This window comes from Odocoileus virginianus, chromosome 12 (assembly GCF_023699985.2).
Source record: "Odocoileus virginianus isolate 20LAN1187 ecotype Illinois chromosome 12, Ovbor_1.2, whole genome shotgun sequence".
NCBI classification, from domain to species: domain Eukaryota; kingdom Metazoa; phylum Chordata; class Mammalia; order Artiodactyla; family Cervidae; genus Odocoileus; species Odocoileus virginianus.
Window position 1 is genome coordinate 14,548,093 of NC_069685.1, and position 27,081 is coordinate 14,575,173.

Genomic DNA, 27,081 nt, shown 5'->3' on the forward strand with positions numbered 1-27,081 from the left:
AACAAATAGCATATCCTCCATAAAGCAGTCACAGGTTATCTGTTGAGATAATTATCTTACCCACTTTGCTTTCTGTTTTCTTGTGTGTTGTGTTCAGGCACTGTTCCTTGTTGCCCATTCATTTATATATAAGGTGATGCTGAACACAGAGCCAATGAGAGAGCCCAGCCACATTGTATTTTAATGGCTCTTTCCTTTTACCCTCCATTCTCTTTTTGTTACCATTTACCAAACAGCTCAACAAGGGACTGGACCTCTGACAGTGTTTGCTGCTTGATTGAACACTGGTTTCTGAGTTACTGGTGGTGTGAATTTAGGCCACTGAGCACCAGGTTGCGGCAACAACAGTTGTGAGTCCAGTTGCCCTTCTAAATGTATTCTTAGTTTTGACAGCTGTGTACCTTGCAGTCAGGAGCCTAGCTCTGCCCCTAGTGGTCAGTTTAGAAAAAACTGACATCTTAACAATAATGAGAATTTCAATCCATGAACACATACACACATATGTATATCTTCATTTGATTTTGTCTTATTTCTTTTATCAGTGTTCTGTAGATTATAGCATAAAGATTCTGTACATATTTTGTTTGATTTTGTTTCTAATTTTCTGCTTTTTGGTCCTATAATAAATGGTACATTTAAAAAGTTTATTTTTCCATTTTCATAGCTATTTTGTAGACAGTTGATTTTTGTATATTGACTTTATATTGCACAACTTTGATAAAATTTCTTCTAGCTTTTTTGGTAGATATTTTTGGCTATTTTCTACACAGACAATAATGTTGTCTGCAAATAGATACAATGTTAGTTGTTTCTTTCCAATCTGTATGTCTTTTGTTTTTTCCTTGCCTTATTGCTTTGCTTATGACTTCTGCTGTGAAATTGAAGAGGAAAGGTGAGAGTGGAAATTCTTAACTTATTCCTGATCTTAGCATCAAAGTACTGAGCCTTTTATTTTCTAGTTGTGATGGTAACTGTTGCACTTTTGTAGATTTCCATAATCAAAGTTCTTGGCTTTCATTCTTAAGTTGCTGAGAGTTTTTTGTTTGTTTGTTTATTAAACAATTTTCTGAATGAGAGTTTCTTTTTTCTGGATGTTGAATTTTTGTCAGTTACTTTTTTTGCATCTTTGAGATGATCATATGTGTTCAATTTTTGAATGTTGAACTAGTTTTGCATTCCTAGATAAACCCCTCTGTATACCAGTTCACTCTAGAATGAACAACTTTTATATACTGTTGAATTAGATCTGTTATAGCTAAGCTTTTGTTGATATTTTTTTCTGAGTCAAATTTCATGAGCATATTTTTCTGTTTTTTTTTTTATAGCATCCTTGATTTTGCACTGGCATAATGCTGGTGTCATAAAAGAAATCGGACATTATTCCCCATTTTTGGTTTTCTCAAGGAGTTTGTGTAGACTTTTATTATTTGTTCTTCAAATTTTTAGTACCACTCATCAGGAAAGTCAGCTAGCCTAGAGTTTTGTTTGTAGCTTTTAAATATGAATCCAAGTTTTGTAATAGGTACAGGACTATTCAGCTTATACATTTCTTCTTGAGTGAGATTTGGCAGTTTTTGTTCAAGAAATTTGTTCAATTTTATATAATTATACTTCAAAAAATTGAAGTATAGTTGATTTGAAATGTGTTACTTTCTGGTGTATAGCAGTGATTCAGTCATACATACACATGTATATTCTTTTTCAGATTCTTTTCCACTATGGTTTATTACAATATACTGAGTATAGTTCTCTCTGCTATATAGTAAGACCTTGTTTTATTGTTACATTTGTTTTCATATTATTCAGAATATCTGTTTATTGTTTAAGTTCTGGTTTGTAGTGATGTCTCCTCCTCCATTCCTGATATTGCTAATGTATAGCTTCTCTCTTTTTCTTGGTCAGTCTGGATAAGTTTATCAATTTTATTTATCTTTGCAAAGAAATAGCTTTTGGATTTATTGAATTTTTTTCAATTGTTTTAATTTTCAATCATATTTATTTCTGCTTAAATTTGTATTATTCCCTCCCTTATGGAAGAATGTAGTCTTTCCAGCTTTACTAGAAAACTAGTTTTACTAGAATGTACTCTTTCTAGTTTCCTAAGGTAACTTGGATCATAGATTTGAAACTTTTCTAATATTAATATAATAAATTTTTATAAGTACTTCTATTATTGGTACATTACACAAATTTTGTTATTATTCTTTACTTTCATAATTCAAATTATTTTCTAATTACTCTTGTGATGTCCTCTTTGGCCTAGTGGTTATATAAGAGTGTGTAACCTAGTTCCCTAATATTCGTATTTTTTAGATACTTTTCTATTATTGAATTCCAGTTTAATTACATTATGTTCAGAAAACATACATATGTGATTTAAATTCTTTTAAGTTTGCCACAGTTTTTGGCTCATGTCAAAAAATAAGAACTTCCTTCAGGTCTGAACTGAAAGAAAAGAGAGGGGAAAATGAAAAAGTCAGCCGCATGTGGTTTACATCTTTACATTTTAGCTCTTTCTCACAATTTTCCTGCTTTTGTTTATTTTTCAAAATGCTCAAGTAGCTTGATTTTTGTGTCTACTTGTAATCAGTGAGGCATATGATATTCAGTTTCCTTGGTCCATTTCTGCTAGAAATGCAATACCTAAAATTTTGCATATATTTATTTAATCCTCTCCACAATTCATTAAATAGGCATTACCATTTCCCCAACTTATGATGAGGAAACTAAGGAATGGTTTGATTTAGCTAATTGCCCTAGATCCCAAAGGGACAGAACCTCGGCAGTCTGGGTCCGGAATAGCTCTCTTCACCACTTTGCTATGTCACTCATGCTGAATTACTGTAACAATAAGTGCCATTCCTTCCCAGGTGGCTCAGCAGCAAAGAATCCTCCTGCCAATGCAGGAGACACAGGAGACATGGGTTCAGTCCCTGGGTGGACAAGATCCCCTGGAGAAGGAAATGGCAACCCACTCCAGTATTCTTACCTGGAGAATCCCATGGACAGAGGAGTCTGGCAGGCTCTATATAGCAGATTCTCAAAAAATACATGTCATATGAATTAATGATTATGATATTTTCTTTCCTTACTTTTCCTTACATGAGAAGTAAAAACAGTCCTAAAAGTTGGAGAGCCTTAGCTTGAGATTGAAAAGATGGGAAAGGAAAAAGATTTATTCAGTATTCAGGCATAAATCAATGACTTACTTTCACATAAAACTATACTTAAATTCCATACTGTCTCAGTAATAACTCTTTATATACGCTAGCTGAAAGGGCTCCTCTGGTAAAGAGTCTGCCTGCAATGCAGGAGCTGCAGGAGACGTGAGTTCGATCCCTAGGTTGGGAAAATCCCCTGGAGACGGGCTTGGCAACCCAGTGCAGTATTCTTGCCTGGAGAATTCCATGGACAGAGGAGCCTGGCAGGCTACAGTCCATAGAATTGCATAGAATCAGACATGACTGAAGTGATTCAGCATACATACATACTATAGCTGATACTAGATTAGCTCATGTTTTAAAGGGAATTCACTCAATTAATCTATGATTTCTTTAGTTGCATGAGAGGCACCAGAGAAACTAAATGAATTTGCAGGTGGAACAATGGCTTGAAACTTCACTATTCAGCCTTGTTCTTTTTGTTGTTATTCTTCCCAATTCAGATTTAACAATTAAATTTTATTTTTTTTGAGTACCTATTGTTTGCTCTTATTGTAGTGCAGTTTTATTGAGTAAATATTTTAAGGTAGAATGTGTGATTGTGTACACATTTGAGTGTAAAGAGACTGCTTTGAGTGAGAGAATTCAGACTTATTATCTGTATTCAGTAAGCAGTGTGATGGAGAAATCTTAGTTAGGTCACACTATATTCTTTGTAGATAACCTCAGGCACTCTATGAACATCTCTGGAGAGTTAGAGCGAAATTGTAATGATCACAAATATGCATTTATTCTTGCCCATCATAATAAAAAGCAGAAGATAAAATTTTAATTAAATTCATTATCTGTCTTACTTTGAAATTTCAGATTTCAAAAGAAAATGAGAAATTAATCATCAGAAACCATAGCTAATTCAGTCAATACTAATTTGAACCTGAAATGTAGCCTCAAAAGGAATTCAGTTGGTTCTGTGAATGAATAACTTCTGATGTCTGTATTAGAAATGGCCTGAGGATATAGCCAATGCTTCAGTTTTAGTTTTTCTCAAACACATAGTATTTAACTGGCCTTGGGTGGATGTGTGGGATGTTAAGGACTTTGCAGTATTTGACGTTGCTGAGACAGCACTTCCTCAAAGCCCTCTTTAGTATGTGTGAAGGAAGAATCAACCTCCATCCAAATTAAACTTCTCTCTGCATGCCTCTGCTTCTTGAGATAGGCTTGAGATGGAATGCTAGGAGCCATTACATTTGGAATATGCAGCTGCCAAATAATAGTATCAGGAGAAAAGCTCTGTCATCTTAAGTATAGACAGTAGACTCCTGTCCTTTAGATAATTTTCAGATGACAGAGAAGGCCATTTAAAAATACCCAAACATCTAGTGAATTTCTATAAAACTCTCTTGTACTATTTTTTTTAAAACCTCTGCTGTATGATAGCAATTAAAAAAAATGTATTTAGGGCTGGTGACCAGTTTTACAAGCTTTTGTTAAATAAGCAAAATGTCATGTGTCACATGAAGTATTTATAGAGAAAAATTTCCTTGAAATTTCAACGTTTTCTGGAACATTTGATGAAAATTCCTATCCTTTGGATGATGTGTGAGAAGCAATTGAAAGTATCATACTGTGAAGAAAAGTCAAAAAAAGAATTACAAATATTGTATGTTAACTCGTATCTGTGGAATCTAGAAAAATGGTATCAGTTCAGTTCAGTTCAGTGGCTCAGTCGTGTCTGACTTTGCAACCCCATGAATCACAGCACCAACTTCTGGAGTTTACCTAAACCCATGTCCATTGACATGGGTGATGCCATCCAGCCATCTCATCCTCTGTCGTCCCCTTCTCCTCCTGCCCCCCCAATCCCTCGCAGCATCAGGGTCTTTTCCAATCAACTCTTCGCATCAGGTGGCCAAAGTATTGGAGTTTCAGCTTCAGCATCAGCCCTTCCAATGAACACCCAGGACTGATCTCCTTTAGGATGGACTGGTTGGATCTCCTTGCAGACCAAGGGACTCTCAAGAGTCTTCTCCAACACCACAGTTCAAAAGCATCAATTCTTCGGTGCTCAGCTTTCTTCAGAGTCTAACTCTCACATCCATACATGACCACTGGAAAAACCATAGCCTCGACTAGACGGACCTTTGTTGGGAAGAAAAATGGTCTAGATGATCCTATTTACAAACCTGAAATAGAGACACAGGTGTAGAGAACAAACGTACGGATGCCAAGGAGGTGTGGGGTGAATTAGATTGGGATTGACACGTGTACACTATTGGTCCCGAAGAGTAAGATAGGTCCGCAATGAGAACGCACCGCACAGCAGAGCGAGCTCCGTTTCCTGCGCCGTGGTGACGAAGGGCCGAGAACCCTCCCAGGCGGGGATCTGTGTGTGCGCATGCCCGATTCGTGCTGGTGCACGGTAAAACTGACAACGTTGTAAGGTCACCATGCTGCCATAAAAATAATAAACAAAGAAAGGAAGAGGAGGTTAAAAGCCCACCTTAGAACAAGAGGACTTCTAGCCAACCCCAAAGTGGCTGCTAAGCCTGTGGAGCTTTTCTGTCCCACCCCTGGGTCTCAGTGTTCCCACCTTTGAATGACATGGCCCCTAGTTGCCTTAAGTCTCCATTCCATACTGTGTTAGAACATTGTATCTCAGTGTTTGAAAGAGTAGTGATAGTAGACATATGTAACCAACCTCTTGCAAGAGTTGACTGAGATCAAATCAAGTGTATTTTCACATATTTACTTTGTAATTCTTCAGATTGCTTTCCTTTTTATGGCGACACAGAACAAGGTCTAACAAGTCAGGTGGCAGACTTGCTATATTTCCAAAGCTGGTCCAAGTGCTTCCTTTTAGGATCTTTGATTATTGTGAGTAACTTTAAATTCTGGGCTTCCCTGGTAGTTCAGACAGTAAAGAATCTGCCTGCAGTGCAGGAGACCTGGGTTCGGTCCCTGGATCGGGAAGATCCCCTGGAGAAGGGAATGGCACTTTTCCAGTATTCTTGCCTGGAGAATCCCCATGGACAGAGGAGCCTGGCGGGCTACAGTCCCTGGGTTGCAAAGAGTCAGACATGACTGAGTAAGATTTTAAATTCTGGTGCAAATCTGTTGTGGTGCTGAAGTGTTCTGAGTTCTCAGGGTTAAGGATACCTTATCACCCGAATTGACAGAGCCTCCCTTTCTTACTTCGTATACAGTGGAGATCCATTTCGTTCTTATCCTAAACTGAAACAAATGAGCAGCAGGCAGACTGACCTCTGACGGTGAGCCAAAGGCATAAATCTTTGACTATGCTTGTTCTAGGGAGCACTCTGTATTGCTTCTTTGTGTTCTGTCCTTCTGAACATCAAGAATTTGCTAGTTTCAGTGACCATCTAATACTCATTGTGATTTAGAATTATTTCTTACCTTATTATTTGCCTTAAAGTGGTGCTTCTCAAGCTTGAATAGGCATAAAAATCATTTGTGCTATGGTGTGAATTCTAATTTAGTAGACCTGGGGTCTGGCTCAAGGTTCTGCATTTCTCACAAGCTTCCAGGTGATGTAGATACTGCAGATCCAGGAACCACATTTTAAGTGGAAAAGTCTTCAAATAATGTGGTTTTTTGGTTATGTTCTATCCGTGTGTCTTCTATTTCATGTCTGTGACACTTCCTCACGTCAAAGGAAGCATAGTTAACTAATTCAGTACTGAGCCCCCAAAGCTGGACTTCCAATCAAAGTGGAGCCTTGACAGCTCGCATCTTTATTCCTCTCATGACAAAGCATCTACTCACCAAGTTTAATATTAGTGGTAGAACCATACGGATAGCCTGGGGAATTCAATTGTCCTCTGACACGATTGGTTAATTGGTTTTCCTGGGCAGAATCATTCCTCCTGAATGTGTGTCCATTGCTCTGATGGCAGTTATCCTGTGTCTGTTGAGGACCCTCATGAGAAGACAGAGGGGATTTTGACCTTAAATATATGTTTGATTTTGGTTTTTAGGTAAAATATCTGCCAACTTATGCCATTTTTTCCCCAAAGAAAATTTTTTCCCTGAAATCATATTTTAAATTCTGCAATTACTTTTGAATGATGAAACAAAGAATAAACCCCTGTTACTGAGAATATGGTCCTGGTTGAACAAATGTGAATGTAATTCTCTTGCAGTAATGGTAGCCTTCAAAGCACTTGACATTTCCCATGAGGAGAAAGGAGCTGAGAAGGCAGAGGTAAATTCTACCTGGATTGTATTCCTTCTTTCACCTCTTCTTGTCCCCACATAGCATTTGGCTGATCCTCAGAAGTTCAGCCCATCCATGTACATATTGCAAATTGTGGATGTTTAGAAGGTTTTAAAGTGATTTAGCATCCTGAATTATATTTGGTTTATCAGGATGAAGTCCTGGCTCCAGAAGGTTTTGCAACAATAACATGAAGTGAGCAGTTTAGTAGCTTAGCTACTGAAAGGCTGTTTGTTGTTGTTCAGTCCCTAAGTCGTGTCTGACTCTTTTACCACCCCATGGAGTGTAGCCCGCCAGGCTCCTTTATCCATGGGATTTCCCAGGCAAGAACACTGGTGTGGGTTGCCATATCCTTCTCCAGGAAGACTTCCAGAGGCAGGGATTGAACCCGCATCTCCTGCTTGGCTGGCAGATTCTTTACAGCTGAGCCACTTGGGAAGCCCATGAAAGGTTATCCCATCAACATAATATGTGTGTGTTAGTCGCTCAGTCGTGTCCAACTCTTTGCGACCCCATGGACTGTAGCCTGCCAGGCTCCTCTGTCCACTGAATTCTCCAGGCAGGAATACTGGAGTGGGTAGCCATTTCCTTCTCCAGGATGGAACCCATGTCTCCTGCATTGTAAACATGTTCTTTACCACTAGCAATACCTAGGCTACACTCCATCAACATAATAGAAATTTGCTATTCTAGTTTTTTTTTTTTTTTAGATGGATGGGAAATAACAATTCATTTGACACATTACATCAAAGCACTGTTTGTAAACCTAAATGAAAGTCACAGGTATATGGTGTCATCAAGCCTCCAAATACTCTCCTTCTGGACTTCAGCCTGAACAGGCCAAGAAGCATCTTTAACCAGTGGTTCACTTAGAAACAAAGAACAGTCCATGGTATGATGTCTTCACACCCGTGTCATCCTGGGGTACATCCTAAACCACAAGAGCCTCTTGTCAGGTATTCTGGCCCATTATTTCATTCCCATTTTGCCATGAGCTTCGTTGGCTATGACTCAGTCTTCCTCGGATCCTCCCACTTTTGAAAATTACACAAAGTCTTTGGAGTCTTTTTTTTTTCTATGAAAAATAGTCCCACCTGCCTTCTACCTCTTGAGAAAATATTTTGTCTCTTTGATGTAATGGGGACCTGCTTTTCTGCAGTTTTCTGCTACCTTGCTGTCTACTGTAATGAAGAATGACCACATATAAAGAGCCTGGAGGCAGGGTTACTTTTTCCAGGTGTCATGAGAGCCCTCCTAAGCTGTTATGCCTGGCTATGCCACACCTCCACCCCTGTTGATCTTGCTCATTGGCCAAACTCCGGTTCTGTTCATACTTTTCTACCAGACACAAGGTCTTCTCTTGGCCAACATATTCTTTTGGGCCATTGCCATGTCCGTGGGAATAACCCCAGCTAGCATCCTTCCTGGCACCATTTCTTTGTCTTATGGAGTCTAGTGACCATGAAAACCACTCTTTTTTATCTACCCATTTATCCCATAAAAGTTCCCTGGACTTATCACTTAGGACTGAATTCTTCTTTCAGCTTCCAATATGTCACATCATTGCCCTTGACTTCACACTCCAGCCTAGAAACTTTTCAGCCACATTAGTATTACATCCTTGGCTTCACCCTTCCCTCACTGCATCTGTAGACAGAACCCCAACACTATGTCAACTGAACTGTCCTTCTTCACCAGGCTGATGAACCCTGCTGGAGAAAGTCACACAGCTGGTTAGACAGAAGTCTCCATAAACCTGTGTCTCCAGGCTCAGATAGATCCATACAGTTGTCCCACCTACATGTTCCTCACCCAGTGTCAGAAAGACCAGCACGGGATTCCATCCCTCTTCTCAAAGCTCTGTGTTCCTCCTATTTCATCTCAACACATTAACATAATGTAGTTAAATTCATGAGTATTTATGACATACCAAAGTCACAAAGAAGAATATAGTAGATGTTTTATACCTGTTACCCAATTCTGTTTTTTACATGAGAGTTCTTTTTTTTTTTTTTTTTAATTTTCTTGGCTGTGCCACATGCCTTGTGGATTCTTAGTTCCTTGACCAGGGATCAAACCTATGCCCCCTACGTTGTGAGCATGGTCTTAACCACCAGACCACCAGGCAAGTCCTTACCCAGTTTAGTAAATCAAACTTTCTCAGTAGAGTTGAAGACGCCTCTGATCCCCATCCTGATCACATCTCACACACCCTTCCTCCCAAATATCATCACAATTCTGTCTTTAGTATTTGTTGTGCATTTCTCCATGATTGTACTTATGATGTATGTGGACCCCTGTGCAATACAGAACTGGAATATTATTTTATATGTTTTAAAATTTTCTATGAGTGCCCTTGTCTTTCTTTCTCCCTCTCTCTCTGTCGTATGGCCCTCTTCACTCTTTCTCTTTTCTCTATGCTTTGTGAAGTTAATCAGTGTTGATACTTGGAATGAAAATTCATCCTATATAGGATGAATAGACCACATTATATTTTTGTAGTTTCTTATTGATGGGCTTATTTCAATATTTATTTTTAGAAGTTGACTCATTGTAAACATTCTTTCAACTGTCTTCTGGTATGCATTTGCTTAAATTTTTCTCAAATGTATGCTTAGAAGTGGAATTGCTTTTCAACTTTACTAGTATTACCAAATTATTTTCCATTATGATTAGAACATCTTAAGTGCATGGAAGTTTCTGTTACTCCAAATCCTCATTAATATTAGAGATTTTGAGACTTCAAAATTTTTACTTATTGATGGTTATGTAATTTTAGTCTGCCTTTCCATGATAACTAGTGAAGTTCAAAACCTCTTAATATGTTTCTTGACAATTTGTGTTTAATTTTTTGAGTTACTTATTTACATGTTTTGCTAGTTTTTTTGTTGGGTTTATTTTTCTAACATTCTTAAACTCTTCTGGAAACTAAATCTTTATTGGGTATCTTAACTGTACACATTATTTCCTTTTTCTACTTGTTTTAGGTTTTATTTGCTCCTTTTCTAGTTGTAAGGGAAAACTTAAGTCACTGATTTGATATTTTTTTATAAGCATTTAATACTCTAAATTTCCCTTCAAACATATTCTGATATGTACTGTAGTAATTTCATTCTGATTCTAATGAGTGTGAGTATGTTTTATATACACACACTTGTTTTTATTGCAGTTGTCTTCAATTTGTTAAGGTTTGTTTTATGATCTAGGATATAATCTTAATGAATATTCCAAATATACTTTGAAATAAATACGTGCATTCTGTTGCTTTTGAATTCATTGTACTATAAATGTCAATTAGGTCAAGTTGTTGGCAGTGTTATTAAGTCTACTAAAAGTGTCAGACTATATTTTTTTGGGCTCCAAAAGCACTGTGGATGGTAACTGCAGCCATGAAATTAAAAGACGCTTACTCCTTGGAAGGAAAGTTATGACCAACCTAGATAGCATGTTAAAAAGCAGAGACATTACTTTGCCAACAAAGGTCCGTCTGGTCAAGGCTATGGTTTTTCCAGTGGTCATGTATGGATGTGAGAGTTGGACTGTGAAGAAAGTTGAGTGCCGAAAAATTGATGCTTTTGAACTGTGGTGTTGGAGAAGACTCTTGAGAGTCCCTTGAACTGCAAGGAGATCCAACCAGTCCATCCTAAAGGAGATCAGTCCTGGGTGTTCATTGGAAGGACTGATGCTGAAGCTGAAACTCCAGTACTTTGACCACCTCATGCAAAGAGTTGACTCATTGGAAAAGACTCTGATGTTGGGAGGGATTGGGGGCAGGAGGAGCAGGGGATGACAGAGGATGAGATGGCTGAATGGCGTCACCAACTCGATGGGCATGAGTTTGAGTAAACTCCAGGAGTTGGTGATGGACAGGAGGCCTGGAATGCTACGATTCATGGGGTCGCAGAGAGTCAGACACAACTGAGCGACTGAACTGAACTGAACTGATATCCTCACTAACTTATGTTTACTTGTTCTATCCATTACTGAGAGAGGGATGTTGATATCTCCAAGCATATCATTGTAGATTTGTCTATTTCTCCTTTTAACTAAGTTTTTGCTTCATGTATTATGAAGCTTTGCTGTTAGGCACATGTGTGTAATGTCCCTTTTGATATTCCTTGATGTGAAATCTATTTCAGTTATGTTAATATAGTCACTTCAATTTTCTTTTGATAAAAGTTTGCATGGTTTACATTTTTTGATCCTTTTACTTTAACCTTTGACTATATACTTTGGCCACCTCATGTGAAGAGTTGACTCATTGGAAAAGACCCTGATGCTGGGAGGGATTGGGGGCAGGAGGAGAAGGAAACGACAGAGGATGAGATGGCTGGATGGCATCACTGACTCGATGGGCATGAGTTTGAGTAAAGTCAGGGAGTTTGTGATGGACAGGGAGGCCTGGCATGCTGCGATTCATGGGGTCACAAAGAGTCGGACATGACTGAGCAACTGAACTGAACTGAACTGATGGTTTTTCCACTGGTCATGTATGGATGTGAGAGTTGGACTGTGAAGAAAGCTGAGCACTGAAGAACTGATGCTTTTGAACTGTGGTGTTGGAGAAGACTCTTGAGAGGCCCTTGGACTGCAAGGAAATCCAACCAGTCCATCCTAAAGGAGATCAATCCTGGGTGTTCATTGGAAGGACTGATGCTGAAGCTGAAACTCCAATATTTTGGCCACCTCATGCAAAGAGTTGACTCATTGGAGAAGACCCTGATGCCAGGAGGGATTGGGGGCAGGAGGAGAAGGGGATGACAGAGGATGAGATGGCTGGATGGCATCACTGACTCGATGGATATTAGTTTGAGTAAACTCCAGGAGTTGGTCATGGACAGGGAGGCCTGGTGTGCTGCGAAACACGGTCACATAGAGTCGGACACGACTGAGTGACTGAACTGAACTGATGTATGTCATTCTGTTTAAATATAACTACGAAGCATATATTTCATATTTCAGTTCAGTTCAGTCCAGTCACTCAGTTGTGTCTGACTCTTTGTGACCCCATGGACTGCAGCACACCAGGCCTCCCTATCCATCACCAACTCCCAGATCTTACTCAAACTCATGTTCATTGAGTCCGTGATGCCATCCAACCATCTCATCCTCTGCCATCCCTTTCTCCTCCCACCCTCAATCTTTCCCAGCATCAGGGTCTTTTCAAATGAGTCAGCTCTTAGCATCAGGTGGCCAAAGTATTGGAGTTTTAGCTTCAGCATCAGTCCTTCTAATGAATATTCAGGACTATAAATATTGGATGAATCAATCATCCAATGAATGATTTCCTTTAAGATGGACTAGTTGGATCTCCTTGCAGTCCAAGGAACTCGCAAGAGTCTTCTCCAACACCACAGCTCAAAAGCATCAGTTCTTCAGCACTCAGCTTTCTTTATAGTCCAACTCTCACATCCATACTTGAATACTGGAAAAATATATAAATTTCATATATATATATGAACCATAAATATAACTATGAAGGGCTTCCCGGGTAGCTCAGCTGGTAAAGAATCTGCCTGCAATGCACGAGACCCAGGTTTGATCCCTGGGTTGGGAAGATCCCCTGGAGGAAGGCGTGAAACCCACTCCAGAATACTCATCTGGAGAGTACCCACAGAGGAGCCTGCTGTATTATAGTCCGTGGGCTCATAAAGAGTCGGACACAACTGAGCAATTAAGCATAGGACAGCATGAAGCATATAGTCAGGACTTACTGTTTTAATCCAAGCTGATAGTCTCACTCTTTTAAGTGAAGTATCTGTGTGTGTGTGTGTGGATTGTTTGCATTTAATGTAATTATTGATGTGGCTGGATTAAGAGCAAACAGTCTACTTTTATATATTTTAGTGATATAATTTGTATACTATCATTTTAGCATGAAAATGAAAGTGAAAGTCACTCAGTCATGTCCACCTCTTTGCAACCCCATGGACTGTAGCCCACCAGGCTCCTTGGTCCATGGGGATTCTCCTGGCAAGAATACTGGAGTGGGTAGCCATCTCCTTCTCCAGGGGATCTTCCCGACCCAGGGATCAAACCCAGGTCTCCTCCATTGCAGGCAGATTCTTTACCATCTGAGTGACCAGAGAAGTCTATCATTTTAGTGTAAAAGAAATAATAACTCCATGTTCTTCACTCTCATCATCTTACTACGGATGTTATTTCTTATATATGCTAGAAGCATACAATACATTGCTACTAATTGTGCTTTAGACCAGTGTTTGGTAGATACTAGTCTGCAGGTCAAACAAACTCTGAATACCAATTAGTTTTGCAAATAAAATATTAGTGTTACCTGGCCAGGCTTACCTGTTTAGGTATTTTCAGTAATTGCTTTCACACTGTAGCATTAGAGTTGAGTGACTCTGACAGAGACTCCATGACTCCAAAAGCCTAAAATATTTAATGTTTGTCCTTAACAGGAAAATTATGCCCACCTCTGCTTTGGGAAATTATCTTTTATAGTTACTCAAAGTAAGAAGAGATGAAATTAACATTTATTTTCCTTTACACCATTTATAGTGCTCTTCATTTCTTGTGTAGATCCAGATATTTCTCTGTTGTGTCACGCTTGAATAACTTCCTTTAGTATTTCTTGCTGTGCAGGTCTGCTTGTAATAAATTTGTCACTTTTTATTTGTCTGGGTAAAAGTCTTTATCTCTCTCAATTTTTACAGGTTATTTTTACATTGTATAGAATTTTGGTCTGATCGCTTTTCTTCTTTCAGAACTTTAAATATGCCACTTACATAGTTCCTAAGCAGTCCAAAATGTTGTCTTATTTCTGTCATTCTATATGTACTTTGCATTTTTGCTCTGGTTACCTTAAAATTTTTTTCCTTAACTTTGGTTTTTAGCAGTTTGAATGTGATATATGTACAAGTTTTTTTTTTTTTTTGCTTGTTTGATTATTGGGTGTGTGTGTGTGTGTGTGTGTGTGTGTGTGACTATCTGCCTGGTGGTTTCTGCGCATCCTAGATCAGGGTTCTGATGTCTTTAAATATTTTTGTCTTTTACATTCCTAGCATTTCCATTTGATTCTTTCCAATGCTGCTGCTAAGTCACTTCTGTTGTGTCCGACTCTGTGTGATCCCATAGACGGCAGTCCACCAGGTTCCCTCGTCCCTGGGATTATCCAGGCAAGAACACTGGAGTGGGGTGCCATTGCCTTCTCCGATTCTTTCCAATAGTTTCTGCTAAAAATATCCATCTGGTCATGCAGGTTGTCTGCCTTTTCCATTGCAGTTTTTAGTGTATTCTCTTTCTGATAATTCCAACTTCTGCATCACATGAGTCCGGTTTCTTGATCGCTTATTTGCTTTTCTCCTGACTGTGTTTTTATTGTTGTTGTCTTGAGTTCTTGGGCCTTATGGATAGGGCTTTCTCAGCGATTCTGTCCTTCTCTTAGAAATAGAGGATCTGTAATGAAACACTCTCAGGAAACTTTCCTCCCCCATCTCTTGCTTCCATCCACTAATCAGTGAGTTTTCACCTGTGCCCTGATGGCAAGAGTGTTGGCCATTTTTGTTCTGGAGAGAGGTGGGTCCAAGTGATGTGCTTTTTTTTTCTGCTGTTTGCCTCCCACAGTCCTGCATTACCAAGGATGCTTTCTTCATATCCTGTTCTGCTCTCAGTCTTTCTTATGAGCGTCTGGTGAGGTTCGTGAAGAAAAAAGTCTGTTGGTGGATACAAATTACCTTTGAGTTTGTGGCTCTCAGTAGCTGTATATGCTCATGGTAACTAACCCTGACCTTTAGTAAGTCATTAAATATTTTGATTGAATTTCCATTTCAAACTTGTTTGGAGCCTGACATCCCTTCCTCTGGTGAAAGACAGCTCTGCTCTCTGGAGGAATTGATCTTTGCTAAGAGCTCAGGCTGGTTGGTTGCTCCGAGACCTCAGCTCTCTGCTTAGTTAAGGAAAAGTTAGGATTTTATATACTATTCAGCTTTTTCTTGAGTTTCTGGTAGGAGTAATAGTCTTTCCATCCTTGTGTAAATAGAAACTGAAAACTTCTGTGTTCCAAACTTATTTTCCCTGTATATAAATTATCTCACACTTTATATGGTATCTGTTGCTTACAGAATATATTTATTTTAATGTAGTCAAATTTATTAACATTTTTCTTTATGAACTGTGCTTTTGAAGTCAGGTTGACACATCTTTACTTACCAAGAGTTCACAAATATGTCCTGTACTTGAAAGAAAAACAAAAACAAAAAGCGCCATGGGACGAATATCCTTAAGTTTCTCTCCCTTACATGTCAGATCGTATCTAATTTTCTGTTTACCCCTCCTTTCATTATAGCAGATACTAGCATCAGATTTTTCTTGCCCCGTCAATCATCTCCTTTCTTCTTAATATTTAATTCCTCTTTATTCTTTTGGTTATGTCCTTTTCAGTATTCTATGCACACGTGTCCCCATGCTTTAGAAAAAGGTGAAGTCATCTCTTAACCCAGTGGCATTGCTTACCTGAGGAACAATGATGTTGTTACCCTTAGTCACTCCTCTCCGCTCTTCCTGTCGTTGCTGGTCCCTTTCCTAGGTGACAGCTCTCCTTGCTCTGAAATAGTTCTGAGCCTTAAGGTTGAGTCCTCAGTCATCCTTCTCTCTGCATGCACTTGCTTTCTGTGACTGCATGCATCCCTTTGACTTCAACCATTAGTCATCAATAACTGACCAAAACTATATTTTAACCGCCTTAATATCTCTCCCATGATCTAGACCCATGTGTTCAATTGCTTTCTGAATATCTTAAGACATCTCAGAAGCAACACGTTTGAAATTAAACTCATCATCTTTGACTGCAATTCTTTCTTCAAGTTCCCCACGTATGAACAAGTTCCTTTCCAAGAGCATGTTTGTAAGTCCAACAAAGTTAGCCTAGGTCCCCAACTAACACAATCGGCTATATAGTACTATACTGTAATAGGTTCATAATACTTTTCACGCATAATGCATAGAAAACAAATACACACACAAGAGAACACATTTTAAATCGTACAGTGCGGTGCCTTGAAAAGTACACTAGTGAAACACAGCAGCTGGCATGGAGTGATCAGGCAAGAAGAGTTATTGAGTGGAGGAGGGAGAGGAGGTAGGAGATGGTTGAACTGAAGGGTCATCAGCAACAGGAAAGAGAGGGCAAGCTGCAATTTCATTCACATCTGATGTGAAAGGAATGCACGTGTGCATCTTTGAGAGTTTGCAACTTGGAGGTTCACATAGCGGGGACTTACTCTTCTACAGATAGCTTAATAGTCCAAACTATACTGGGTCCCATGTGAAATTTCTGTCTTCCTTTATCTCAACTCTGATATCACATCTAATTCCATCACCAAGTCTAGGTAATTCTATTTAGTAATTGATTTGAATCCAGATTCCAGTTGGTTTGGATCCAATTTTCTTCTCTAGTTATCTGCTTCTATGTTGGCATGGATTCTTTTTGTTATTTTATTTTTCTAGACTATTAGAATTGCCTCCAAAAAGGTTGATTTCCTTACCAAGTTGTCACATTCTGGTATATTTCCCTCTTTGACTTACAATAAACTTTCTAAAGGGGCTTCCCTTGTGGCTCAGTAGTAAAGAACTCATCTACCAATGCAGGAGATGCAGGTTCGATCTTTGGATTGGGAAGATGCCCTAAAGAAGGAAATGGCAGCTCACTCCACTATTCTCGCCTGGGAAATCCCATGGACAGAGGGGCCTGGTGGGCTACAGTCCATAAGGTTGCAAAAGAGTGGGACAGGACTTAGCCACTAAACAACAGCAAACTTTCTAAAATTCAAATGTAACCATGTTATTCTTCTGCTAAAGGTATGCTTAATGTGGTTTCTTTCTGCTTTAAGAATTGTTTAGTCTCTGGCTGTTTTAAACTTTTGTGTGGTATGTAAAAACCTCAGTCTATTTTTATGATGATCTCCAAACCAAAAAGTTTCCAAACAGACACAGAAAAGGAACTATTGCACCTAACCATAACCCTAAGTAAAGGCTATATTTATCAGCTGGAAATTCTTGGTTTTTACTTTGCTGGTACTGTAGCTGATTCCTTCTGAGGTCTGTGCCTTGCTAATAATTATCAAACCTGAAATTTGTCCTCAAATGCAGCAAAGATAGAATGGAAATGAATAGAATCATAAGAGGTTGTCAAATAGTCTTTGTTTCATAGGTCTGACTCCATTCTCTCTAAAATTGAGTTCATTTTTCAGTTTTGAATGGGCATGCTTAAAATGGAACTATGTTAGTGGGTCTTTGTGGGCATCTTAGTTTAGTCCTCTCTACTCACCCTCAAATTACACAAGTGCACACAACCCACACATAGAGTTGGCACTTGTTAATTATTTATCATTGGTGTCCCGGGTTATTATTTTGCTAGGATTCATCCATATTGCCTTATTTAGATCTCCTTTATAATTTTTAAAGTGACTGATCAGGATTAGGGATTGAGTCTTTGATCAAAGTGTGTAGTAAAGTTAACAAAATCCATGTATCTGAGTCCCACATACATGTCGCTCTTCCACAGATATTAATGCTAATGTATTCCACTAATGCTAATACATTTGTCATAGGTTCTTGAAAGAATGTGGTACAATAAGTATGTGCCTTTCCTTATTAAAAAGATATCTAAATTTAAATAATCCAACAAGAAAAGATTATCTTAATTTAAAATATAATTTTCTACCCCTATATTACCCTTCCTCCTTTCCCTCTCACACTGGAAACTACCTACTTGTTTTCTGTATCTGTGAGTTTGCTTTTTTTTTTTTTTTTTAATATTCACTAGTTGGTTGTATTTTTTAGACCTCAGTTCAGTTTAGTTCAGTCACTCAGTCATGTCTGACTCTTTGCGACTGTGAATTGCAGCACGCCAGGCCTCCCTGTCCATCTCCAACTCCCGGAGTTTACTCAAACTCATGTCCATCGAGTCGGGGATGCCATCCAGCCATCTCATCTTCTGTTGTCCCCTTCTCCTCCTGCCCTCAGTCTTTCCCAGCATCCGGGTCTTTTCCAATGAGTCAGCTCTTCACATGAGGTAAGGATTGGAGTTTCAGCTTCAGCATCAGTCCTTCCAGTGAACACCCAGGACTGATCTCCTTTAGGATGGACTGGTTGGATCTCCCTGCAGTCCAAGGGACTCTCAAGAGTCTTTTCCAGCACCACAGTTTTTAGACTTAACATTTAAGTAATATCATACAGTATTTGTTTTCTTCTCTCTGACATTTCTCTTTGCATAGTACCCTCCAAGTTCATCCATGTTGTTTCAAATGGCAAAATTATATATATATGTATGTATGTATGTATATCCACAGTGGCTACACCAATTTACATTCCTACAAACAGTGTATGAGGGTTCCCTTTTCTCCACATCCTCTCTAACATTTGTTTATGTTCTTTATGATGATAGCCATTGTGACTGGTATGAGGTGATAGGTCATTGTGGTTTTGATTTGCAATATCCTTACTGACCAGTGATGCTTGGCATAGTTTCATGTGCCTATTGGCACATCTGCATCTCCTCTTTGGAGAAAGTGTTTATTCAGATCTCTGTCCATTTTTTAATTGGGTTGTTTATTTTTGATGTTAAGTTGTACGAGCTGTTTATATATTTTGGCTATTAACCCCTTATCAGTCATATCATTTGCAAATGTTTTCTCCCATTCAGTAGGCTGTGTTTTCATCCTGTTGATGGTTTCCTCTAAGTTCAATTAGGTTCCAATTATTTTTGCTTTTGTTCTAATATAGAAGCAGGGAATTAAGAGATACAAGCTATTGTGTATAAAATAAGCTACAAGGATATATAGTACCTCACAGGGAATATAATAGCCAATATTTTATAGTAACTATGGATGCAGTATAACCTTAAACATTGTGAATCACTATGTTGTATGCCTGTAATTTATGTAATATTTTACACCAACTATAACTCAATAAAAAATAAAAAATATAATTATCAAATTAATGGATTTGGTCTTATTGATAGTACTATTGCCTTTTACCCCAGCAAGTATTCCTAATTATATCCTTAGAAGCCAATGTGTATTTATCTGCAACCTTATTGTAATATGTTCTAAAGATTCAAGATGCTCTCTGGATTTAATTTTTGCCAGATGACATTTAAACACTAGAGCTGAATTATAAATGAAGTCACTTTGTTAAAGACAACAAAGAGTGAGTTTGTGAACTTGTGAAGTTGGAAACCAAATCAGTATCCCAAACCAAACTCTATTGCTGCTATCTCATTAAATAGCATTGGGTAGATGTTTAAAGATTTTTATACATTTTAATTCAGGTAGTAACTTGAATTAAAACAACATTGATTTTTTTTCTATATTATTCTTGGTCATGTATAACATACTAAAATACAAAATGAATTTAATACTATTTGAGTCTGTCTGTGTAACAGGGTGTTAAATTTTTGGAGGCTTTCTTTCCCCATGCTAATTTTCATCACTTTGCTGTTCCTTTTGTTTGCCTTGGAACTTTATCTTTTTAGAATTATTATTCATTCTTTTCACCATATATCCCAATCATTAAACATTTAAACTTTGATCAGGCAGAGAAGCAAGAGACTATGCATAATGATGAAGTTGGAACTTCCTTGAACAACCTGTTAGCTCGTCTTGGAAGAAGAGTGTTGTGCCAAATGATCTTTATGTGCTCATGAATAGTGTTGTAACAAAAGTTGGTAGAGAGATAAGCATAAAGGGCAGTTCTAATGGAAGGAATGATAGTAAGATATACCTTGGCTGAACATGCTAATGCTTTGTCAAGATGCTATCTGCTCTTGCTGCTAAATTAGGTACATATTAAGTTAGCGGCTCCTATAGCTATATGCTATTTTACAAAATGAATTAGAAGAGAAAGAATATACCTCTCAGGATTTGAAGTATCTCATATGACAGTAAAATGATTACATGGAGAATACCCATTTAACCCAGCGTTTATGATACATTTAACTGTGTGGATAGATACTGCAAATAAAAGTGGGAGAGGCAGGAAGAAAGTTCATATGAAGGTAGCTGTAGGCTCTACCTACTTTGAGATTTTAGCTTTATACTGAACTCTTTATATATAGTATAGAGTATAAAGCTATACTTTATACTCAAGTAACTGAGACTTTTGCTGTTGCTGTTTCCTAAATGCAGAATTTCAGAGTGGGAATATCAGGACTTTAGCTGAAAATACGCCTGTATTAAACCAGGAATCTTTGGCCGTGGCATTTGGGCACAAACATTGGGAAGATTTAGGAACTGTGAAGATTTATCATGGAAATCAAAGAGGAAGGAGCATCAGAAGAAGGCCAGAACTTTCTGCCTACACCCCAGGCAAATGACACCGGGGACTTTCAGTTCACAAGTGAGTATAAATGCACCCCCAAATTACATAACTTTGTTCCTTTGCACTATTATTTCAGTGTTCTATGTCTATGATATGTCTCCCCTCTTTTATCCTGGGTGAGGTAGATGATAGTTTATGAAATGGTTCAATATCAAATAGAACCATTGTTCTTGTATGTGTAGTAAGATAGTATGTAGTTTCTTTTTTTGTTAAGGATGTTGATCTTTATTTGAAGATCAATTGGAAAACTAAGGCAGTACTTGAATTTTGAAAAAGTCACTCTGGATGTTGATGGAGACCCGATTGTGGATGCACAGAGTGGATCTGAGACACCATTTAGGAGGCTGTGGTTGCACACTTTCTATTGATCATATTTCTACTCTCATGTGGAATTGTTTTTTGAATCCTAGAAGTTTTCTCTTTAAAACCAAAGACATTTCAGTTGAAAACATTAGGGCACAATGATTACACTAGCTGCTTCGCAGTTGCTGCCATACCTAAGTCACATCAACAGAGCAAGAAAGCTTGGCAATTTGGCCAGGATTAGCATTTGAACATGAATGTTGGTTTTTGTGCTACTCAAGTAATTAAAATCATTGAAAGAAGTATATGTTTTTTCTCATGCTTAACATTCTAGAGTTAGGGTTAGATTGTTTAGCATAAATTGTGTTTTATTTTATTCAAAAGATTCTTGTCCAGTTATTTAGCCCTGGCAAACATATGCCTAACCTCTCATTTCCTTTACGTTATAAAAATAATCTTGAGAAAATGATACTGGTTGGATGAGTTTATTTGAGTAATTTGATTGTCAGAGCTTACAGCAGAATTGTTAATAACCTTTAAAAAAAATTACAGTATTTGAAATTAATAAAGACCTACATAATAATTGTCAATCTAACCCTTCTTAGAAAGTCTAAAATTGTTAAATGTCAGTAGGAAATAAAAGTAAACATAAATGCAAAAAATATGAACTCTGTACATAAAAAACATGGTTTTTATACAAAGAGATGGTTCTAACAGTTGTTGACTGAAAAAATAATGCACAACAAGAGTTATGAGTTATGTTTTATTGGGGCAAAATGAAAACCATAGCCTGGGAGACAGCATTTCAGATAGCTCTTAGAAACTGCTCCAAATAAGTAGGGGAAAGGTCAGTGTACATGTGATTTTGGTGAAAGAGGAGTCCATGCAATCAAGCACATATTTCTGCAGAAGGTTTCTGCTTTTCTCATGAAGGTCACTGCTAGTTATGAGGAGCAGATGTCACCATGAGGGATTTTAGTGCTTTTCTATATATGAGGAGATGCAAGAATTGGGCTTGTAAAATTGTCTCCAGAAAATATCTATCTGAAAACCTGTTCTGCCTCCTCCCCCCCCAAATCACAGATGCCTCATTTATGATCTCCACCCTAAATTCCTTTCAGGGGATACTGAAGGTCAGCAGCTGCAGCAGCTCATGATTTAATCCTTGCAGAGGTAGACAGCAAGTGCCAATCTGTAGTGGACACAGTATATTCATGACTAAATGCTAATAAATTCAAGTTTTATCTGATGAGTGCACCAGTAAAGATAAACAAGGAGGAGATTTTTATATAATACTCTTTCATTTCTTGGTCACCCATGAGTGGTGATAAATGACATCCCAATCCTCCGTCGCTCTGTTTTTGTTGTTGTTGTACTTACCTTTTGTAGTCTTATTTATTTGTTTTCATATTTTTTATGATCTCTTTTTCTCTTTTTTTATTGAAGTATAGTTGACTTACAATATTATATTAGGTGAAGGTATACAGTATAGTGATTCATTATTTTTATAGATTATATTTCATTTGATGATACTGAAAAAAAAAATGGCTATATCCCATCAGCCCTTGTTTAGGAAGCTCTGATACAGACTGTAGTCTTAACAAATCCATCTACCGTTTTATTACTTGCCACAGCCTTACCTTTCTATCTTCTAACCATTAGATGTTCCGTTTTCCTTACCTTTGTTTTCGAACTTAACTTTCACTCCCACTTCATCTTAAATCATTTACCCATGTTAATAGATTTATTTTTAACTGCCAAAAAAAGGAAAGAACATTTAATAGAATATTGATTTGAGCTATCAATAAATTGGCAGAATAACCGCCATCATCATGTCCTGAGTAACCTAACCAGAAATAGCTCTTTAATTATTTACCATTAACACAAGGTTGAAGTGGTGTGAAAGAGAAATCTGTGTCAGAGAAGACTTGGATGAGGTCATCCTTTGCAAAGTTTCCATCTCTGTCGACATATATACAAAAGAAACAAACAGTTGGAAAATATGTTTTGCATTTTTCATGCCTTACAGAAACAATATTTCTGTTTTATGACCATGGAACTAAATAGAGCAATCAAATCTTTAGCCATATCTAGTTTTGCTATAAATGTTACATCTTGCCCTGAGAATTGACTTGTTATATATGTCTGGATGATTAACTGAGTTTATTTGTTCTGCCAAATAGTGTATTTATACATTGTGGGCAGGGAGAAAGTTATTTATGTTCACATAATTTTGATGAGTTAAATATCTTCAATCTGAATTTGTGCCTGTTATTCATAGGTATTCAGAAGACTCCAAATGAACCACAGTTGGAATTCATCCTTGGTAAGAAATTCTTATTTATTTATAGCTATAAATGTAATAAGTCTTTTGTACATATAGTTTACAACTTTAGGCATGTTACTGATATCATTGTTATTTATAATATATTTTCTAACATTTAATGAATATTGTTCTGTTAAAAAAAATTATTCTATAAGGTAAATGTTATTTTCCCCAGTTTATAAGTGAAGAATCTGAGCTATGGAGAAGGTCCGTTTATGACCCAAGGATTGAGGACTTCAGTGGTGATGGGTTTATGTCTGTCAATCAAATCTGCTGACCAAAAGTCCTTTGCCCAACACTTATTCTAATACAGTGACTGAAGTTTGTTGCAAATCATTTCTCAAAATCCACGTGTCTAATTACTCACTCCTGGGGCTGTTGACTGGGCTCATGTGGAGTTTTCCTTTGTCCTTCTTTATGCCGTTGACAGGGTCTGTGCTCCCCTTTTGGTCTCACTCAAAAATATTCCCTTGCTCTTCCATCTTGATATTGTGGCAAGATCTATGACTTTCAGAATTTAATTTTAATTCAAAGCTTTAACTTGCTTAAGCAACTCTAAGAATCTGTCACATCTGGAAATTTGTAAATTTGTCAAAGGATGAATTAAAAATGTGCACCCCTACAACACTGTAAATCAACTACACTTCAATAAAAACAATTTTTGCTTATGTAGCAGTGGTTTAAAAAAAAAAAAAGCATACCCTGAAGCTGGCCCACTACTTAGCTAGTGAGTAGGAACTTGAATTGGGTATGACTGCAAAGTGCTATTAGGGAATTAGTTGCAAAATGGCATTTAAAGGGGGTAAAAATATGGTTCCTATGAACTATTTAGAGAGCCTTTTCTTCTTTCATTGTTCTGAAGTACTTTGAAAGGTCCCTAATATTTTTACATTTATTTGTATGAAATTTCACAAGATATATTTTAATATCCAAATCATTGATACATACATATTTTATGAAGTTATGGGCAAGCTGAAACACATATCTCCACTGTCTGTAGTAGTTTGTAGTGATTTGAAGTTCCAGTTATTTTAGGAATATATATTTTATTATAATGAAATGTTTCAAATTTATACCCTTCACTCAAAATATTACATTTTGAAGCATAGCTTATTGAGAAAACAATCATAATTTTTTTGGTTTTGTTTTTCTTTCTCTTTCTAATAGATTTTATTTTTTGAACAGTTAGCAGTTCGCATCAAATTTGAACAGAAGATATAGAGGTTTCCTAGGTACTGCCCTGCCCCTATACATGTATAGCGTCCCCCATTATCAACATCCCCCTGCCAGATGGTACATTTGTTACAGTTGATGAACTTCCAGTGATGGATTATTGTCATCCTAAGTCAATAATTTGGGGCTTCCTGGGTGACTCAGTGGTAAAGAACCCGCCTGCCAATACAAGAGACACAGGAGACCCGGCTTCAGTCCCTGGGTCAGGCAGATTCCCTGGAGAAGGAAATGGTAACCCACCCTAGTAGTCTTGCCTGGAGAATCCCATGGACTCAGGAGCCTCGTGGGATATAGTCCCTGGGATCACAAAGAGTCATACACGACTGAGCGACTGAGGAACAAGTCCATAATTTACATTAGGGTTCATCCTTGCAGTTATATGTTATCTATGGGTTTGGACAATGTATAGACATGTGTTCATCATTATAGAATCATACTTAGTATCTTCACTGCCCTAAAAGTTCTCTGAGCTCTGCCTATTCAGCCCTGTCTTTCTGGTAATGCCTGGCAACCACTGATAAAGATATACTTTATTTATTTATTTATTTGTCTAGAAAATTCTCAGATGTTGTCAAATAAAGAAAAAAAATCCATTTTTCAGAAAGGAAATCAAGTCTCAAAAAAGACCTTGGCACCTCTTGACTCATTAACCATAACTCTTGCTACTTGAGACTTGACTTACTCATCTTTTATTTTTAAGGTAATATATTTATTGTTTTTTTTAACCTTTCAGCAAGACTTCTGAAAAATGAAGATTTGTTAGACTCATTAGGAGTATTTCAAAGTACAAAGAAAGCTTTCTTACTTGAAGCCTGGAGAATAGGGGAAATCTGAGTTAGGCAGAAGTAATTGGAGTAGAGGCTGTTAGTCAAGCATGGAGACAGAATGCATGGACCAAATACCCATCTTCTATTTCAATTAAAGTTACCTGTCTTTTTCAAAGACCTAACTATACTAATTGTTTTGAAAGTGCAGTCAAGTTTGGGAACAACGCTGTCATCCCTTACATTTCTGGCTTGAATCATAGATTTAAGAGATCAGCAGCTCTGAGAATTTATTCATAATAATATTTCTCCAATTTAAAAAACAAAACTTTAATTTTCTTTTTTCATATCTATTCAAAAAATACACTAGAATTCTTAACAACAGGTAGTTTTATTTTGTCATATGGCAGGAAATCCCTGATGCACAAACAAAAGAAAGTCATCTAGAATCTTCAGGGAACTGTGTTGTTGATCCTGGAATATATATTTCCTAAACTGTTTGCTATGCTTCTTAGCACTTTAAAAGATCCTTAACTATACCATTTCTTGAAGATTTTTTTTTAAACTATTCTTTCAAAGACATATAGCCAAACCCATGTAGGTTTTAGTGTATATTTTTATCACCATTTTTTTCTTTGTTTTTTTTAATCTTACAAATTATTCAAGACTTCTACATATAGTTAGCTTCATTTCATAATTAATAAGTGAGAGTAATATTTTCTTAAATATTTTTTCATTGCTTAAGAATGTGCATATTTAATTAACAAGAAAGAAAGCAAAGCATCTTACTACAAAAAAATCTAGAAAGAAAATGGAATAAAGGATGTAAGAGACCTTTTTCCAACTAATTTTCCAACTAAAATTTTTTTGGGGGTAGATTTCCTTTTATTGAAGTATAGTTAATTTACAACGTCATGTTAATTTCCACTATACAGAAAAGTGATTCAGTTATACATACATATATGTGTATATATATACATTTTAATATATTCTTTTCCATTATAACTTATCTCAGGATAATGAATATATCTCCCTGTGCTATACAGTAGGAATGTGTTGTTTATCCATCCAAATAATTTTTTTCTTATATTTGATTCTTGATTCTGTACCAAAGTATTCAAATAAATTGAGAGTTTCAGTGGCCTTGCTTTTTAAATTGGGAACAGCCACACTAACTTTGTAGGTGTCATATTATTTTGTATGAGTTACTTTCCATCAGGGATTTGTTTCTGTCTTGTCTATATGTCTATAAAATCAATATATCTTGCTGAAGTTCCTCTGCTACATCTTTATTCAAGTTAATCTCGTGGGAGATGTCTAGTCAATTGAGCAAGCTGATTGGTTAAAAATATCTTGATAGTAAAAGATAAGCATGTACTAATAAGATGAGGAGCTCATGCCCATCATCAATGGTATTTCTAGTGATTGACTGCATTTAAATTGTGTAATTCACCTGTACATTTATAGCTGTACTTCCACATCTCTTTCATTGTTTAGCTTGAGTATATAGGTACCCTTTTTATTTTCACAAAAAGAAAAATAAGTAAAAATCCAAGAGAACACCGATTTTGTTTACAGTTTAGTAAAATTGTTTTATTTCAACAAAGCTGGCATTTAAGAAGAGGGATCATTTCTCCCATTCAGATAACATTTCTTTCTTGAAGCCATTGTGGGAAATTATATATAGAATTAAGTCATTTGACAAAGATATGAAAG

At 37.1% G+C, this 27,081-nt stretch overlaps 1 protein-coding gene across 4 annotated transcripts in view; it reads left to right on the forward strand.

Annotated features, from left to right (window-relative positions):
* The window catches only part of INPP4B (inositol polyphosphate-4-phosphatase type II B), an 825,365-nt gene that overhangs the window by 391,041 nt on the left and 407,243 nt on the right, over positions 1–27,081 (forward strand). For all 4 annotated transcript variants that reach the window (XM_070474820.1, XM_070474815.1, XM_070474816.1 and 1 more), the window contains exons 4-5: positions 20,547–20,757; positions 23,324–23,368. In XM_070474820.1, the coding sequence (XP_070330921.1) occupies positions 20,667–20,757; positions 23,324–23,368 (136 nt within the window). In that variant the 5' untranslated portion in view covers positions 20,547–20,666. The remainder of the gene's footprint in view (positions 1–20,546; positions 20,758–23,323; positions 23,369–27,081) is intronic.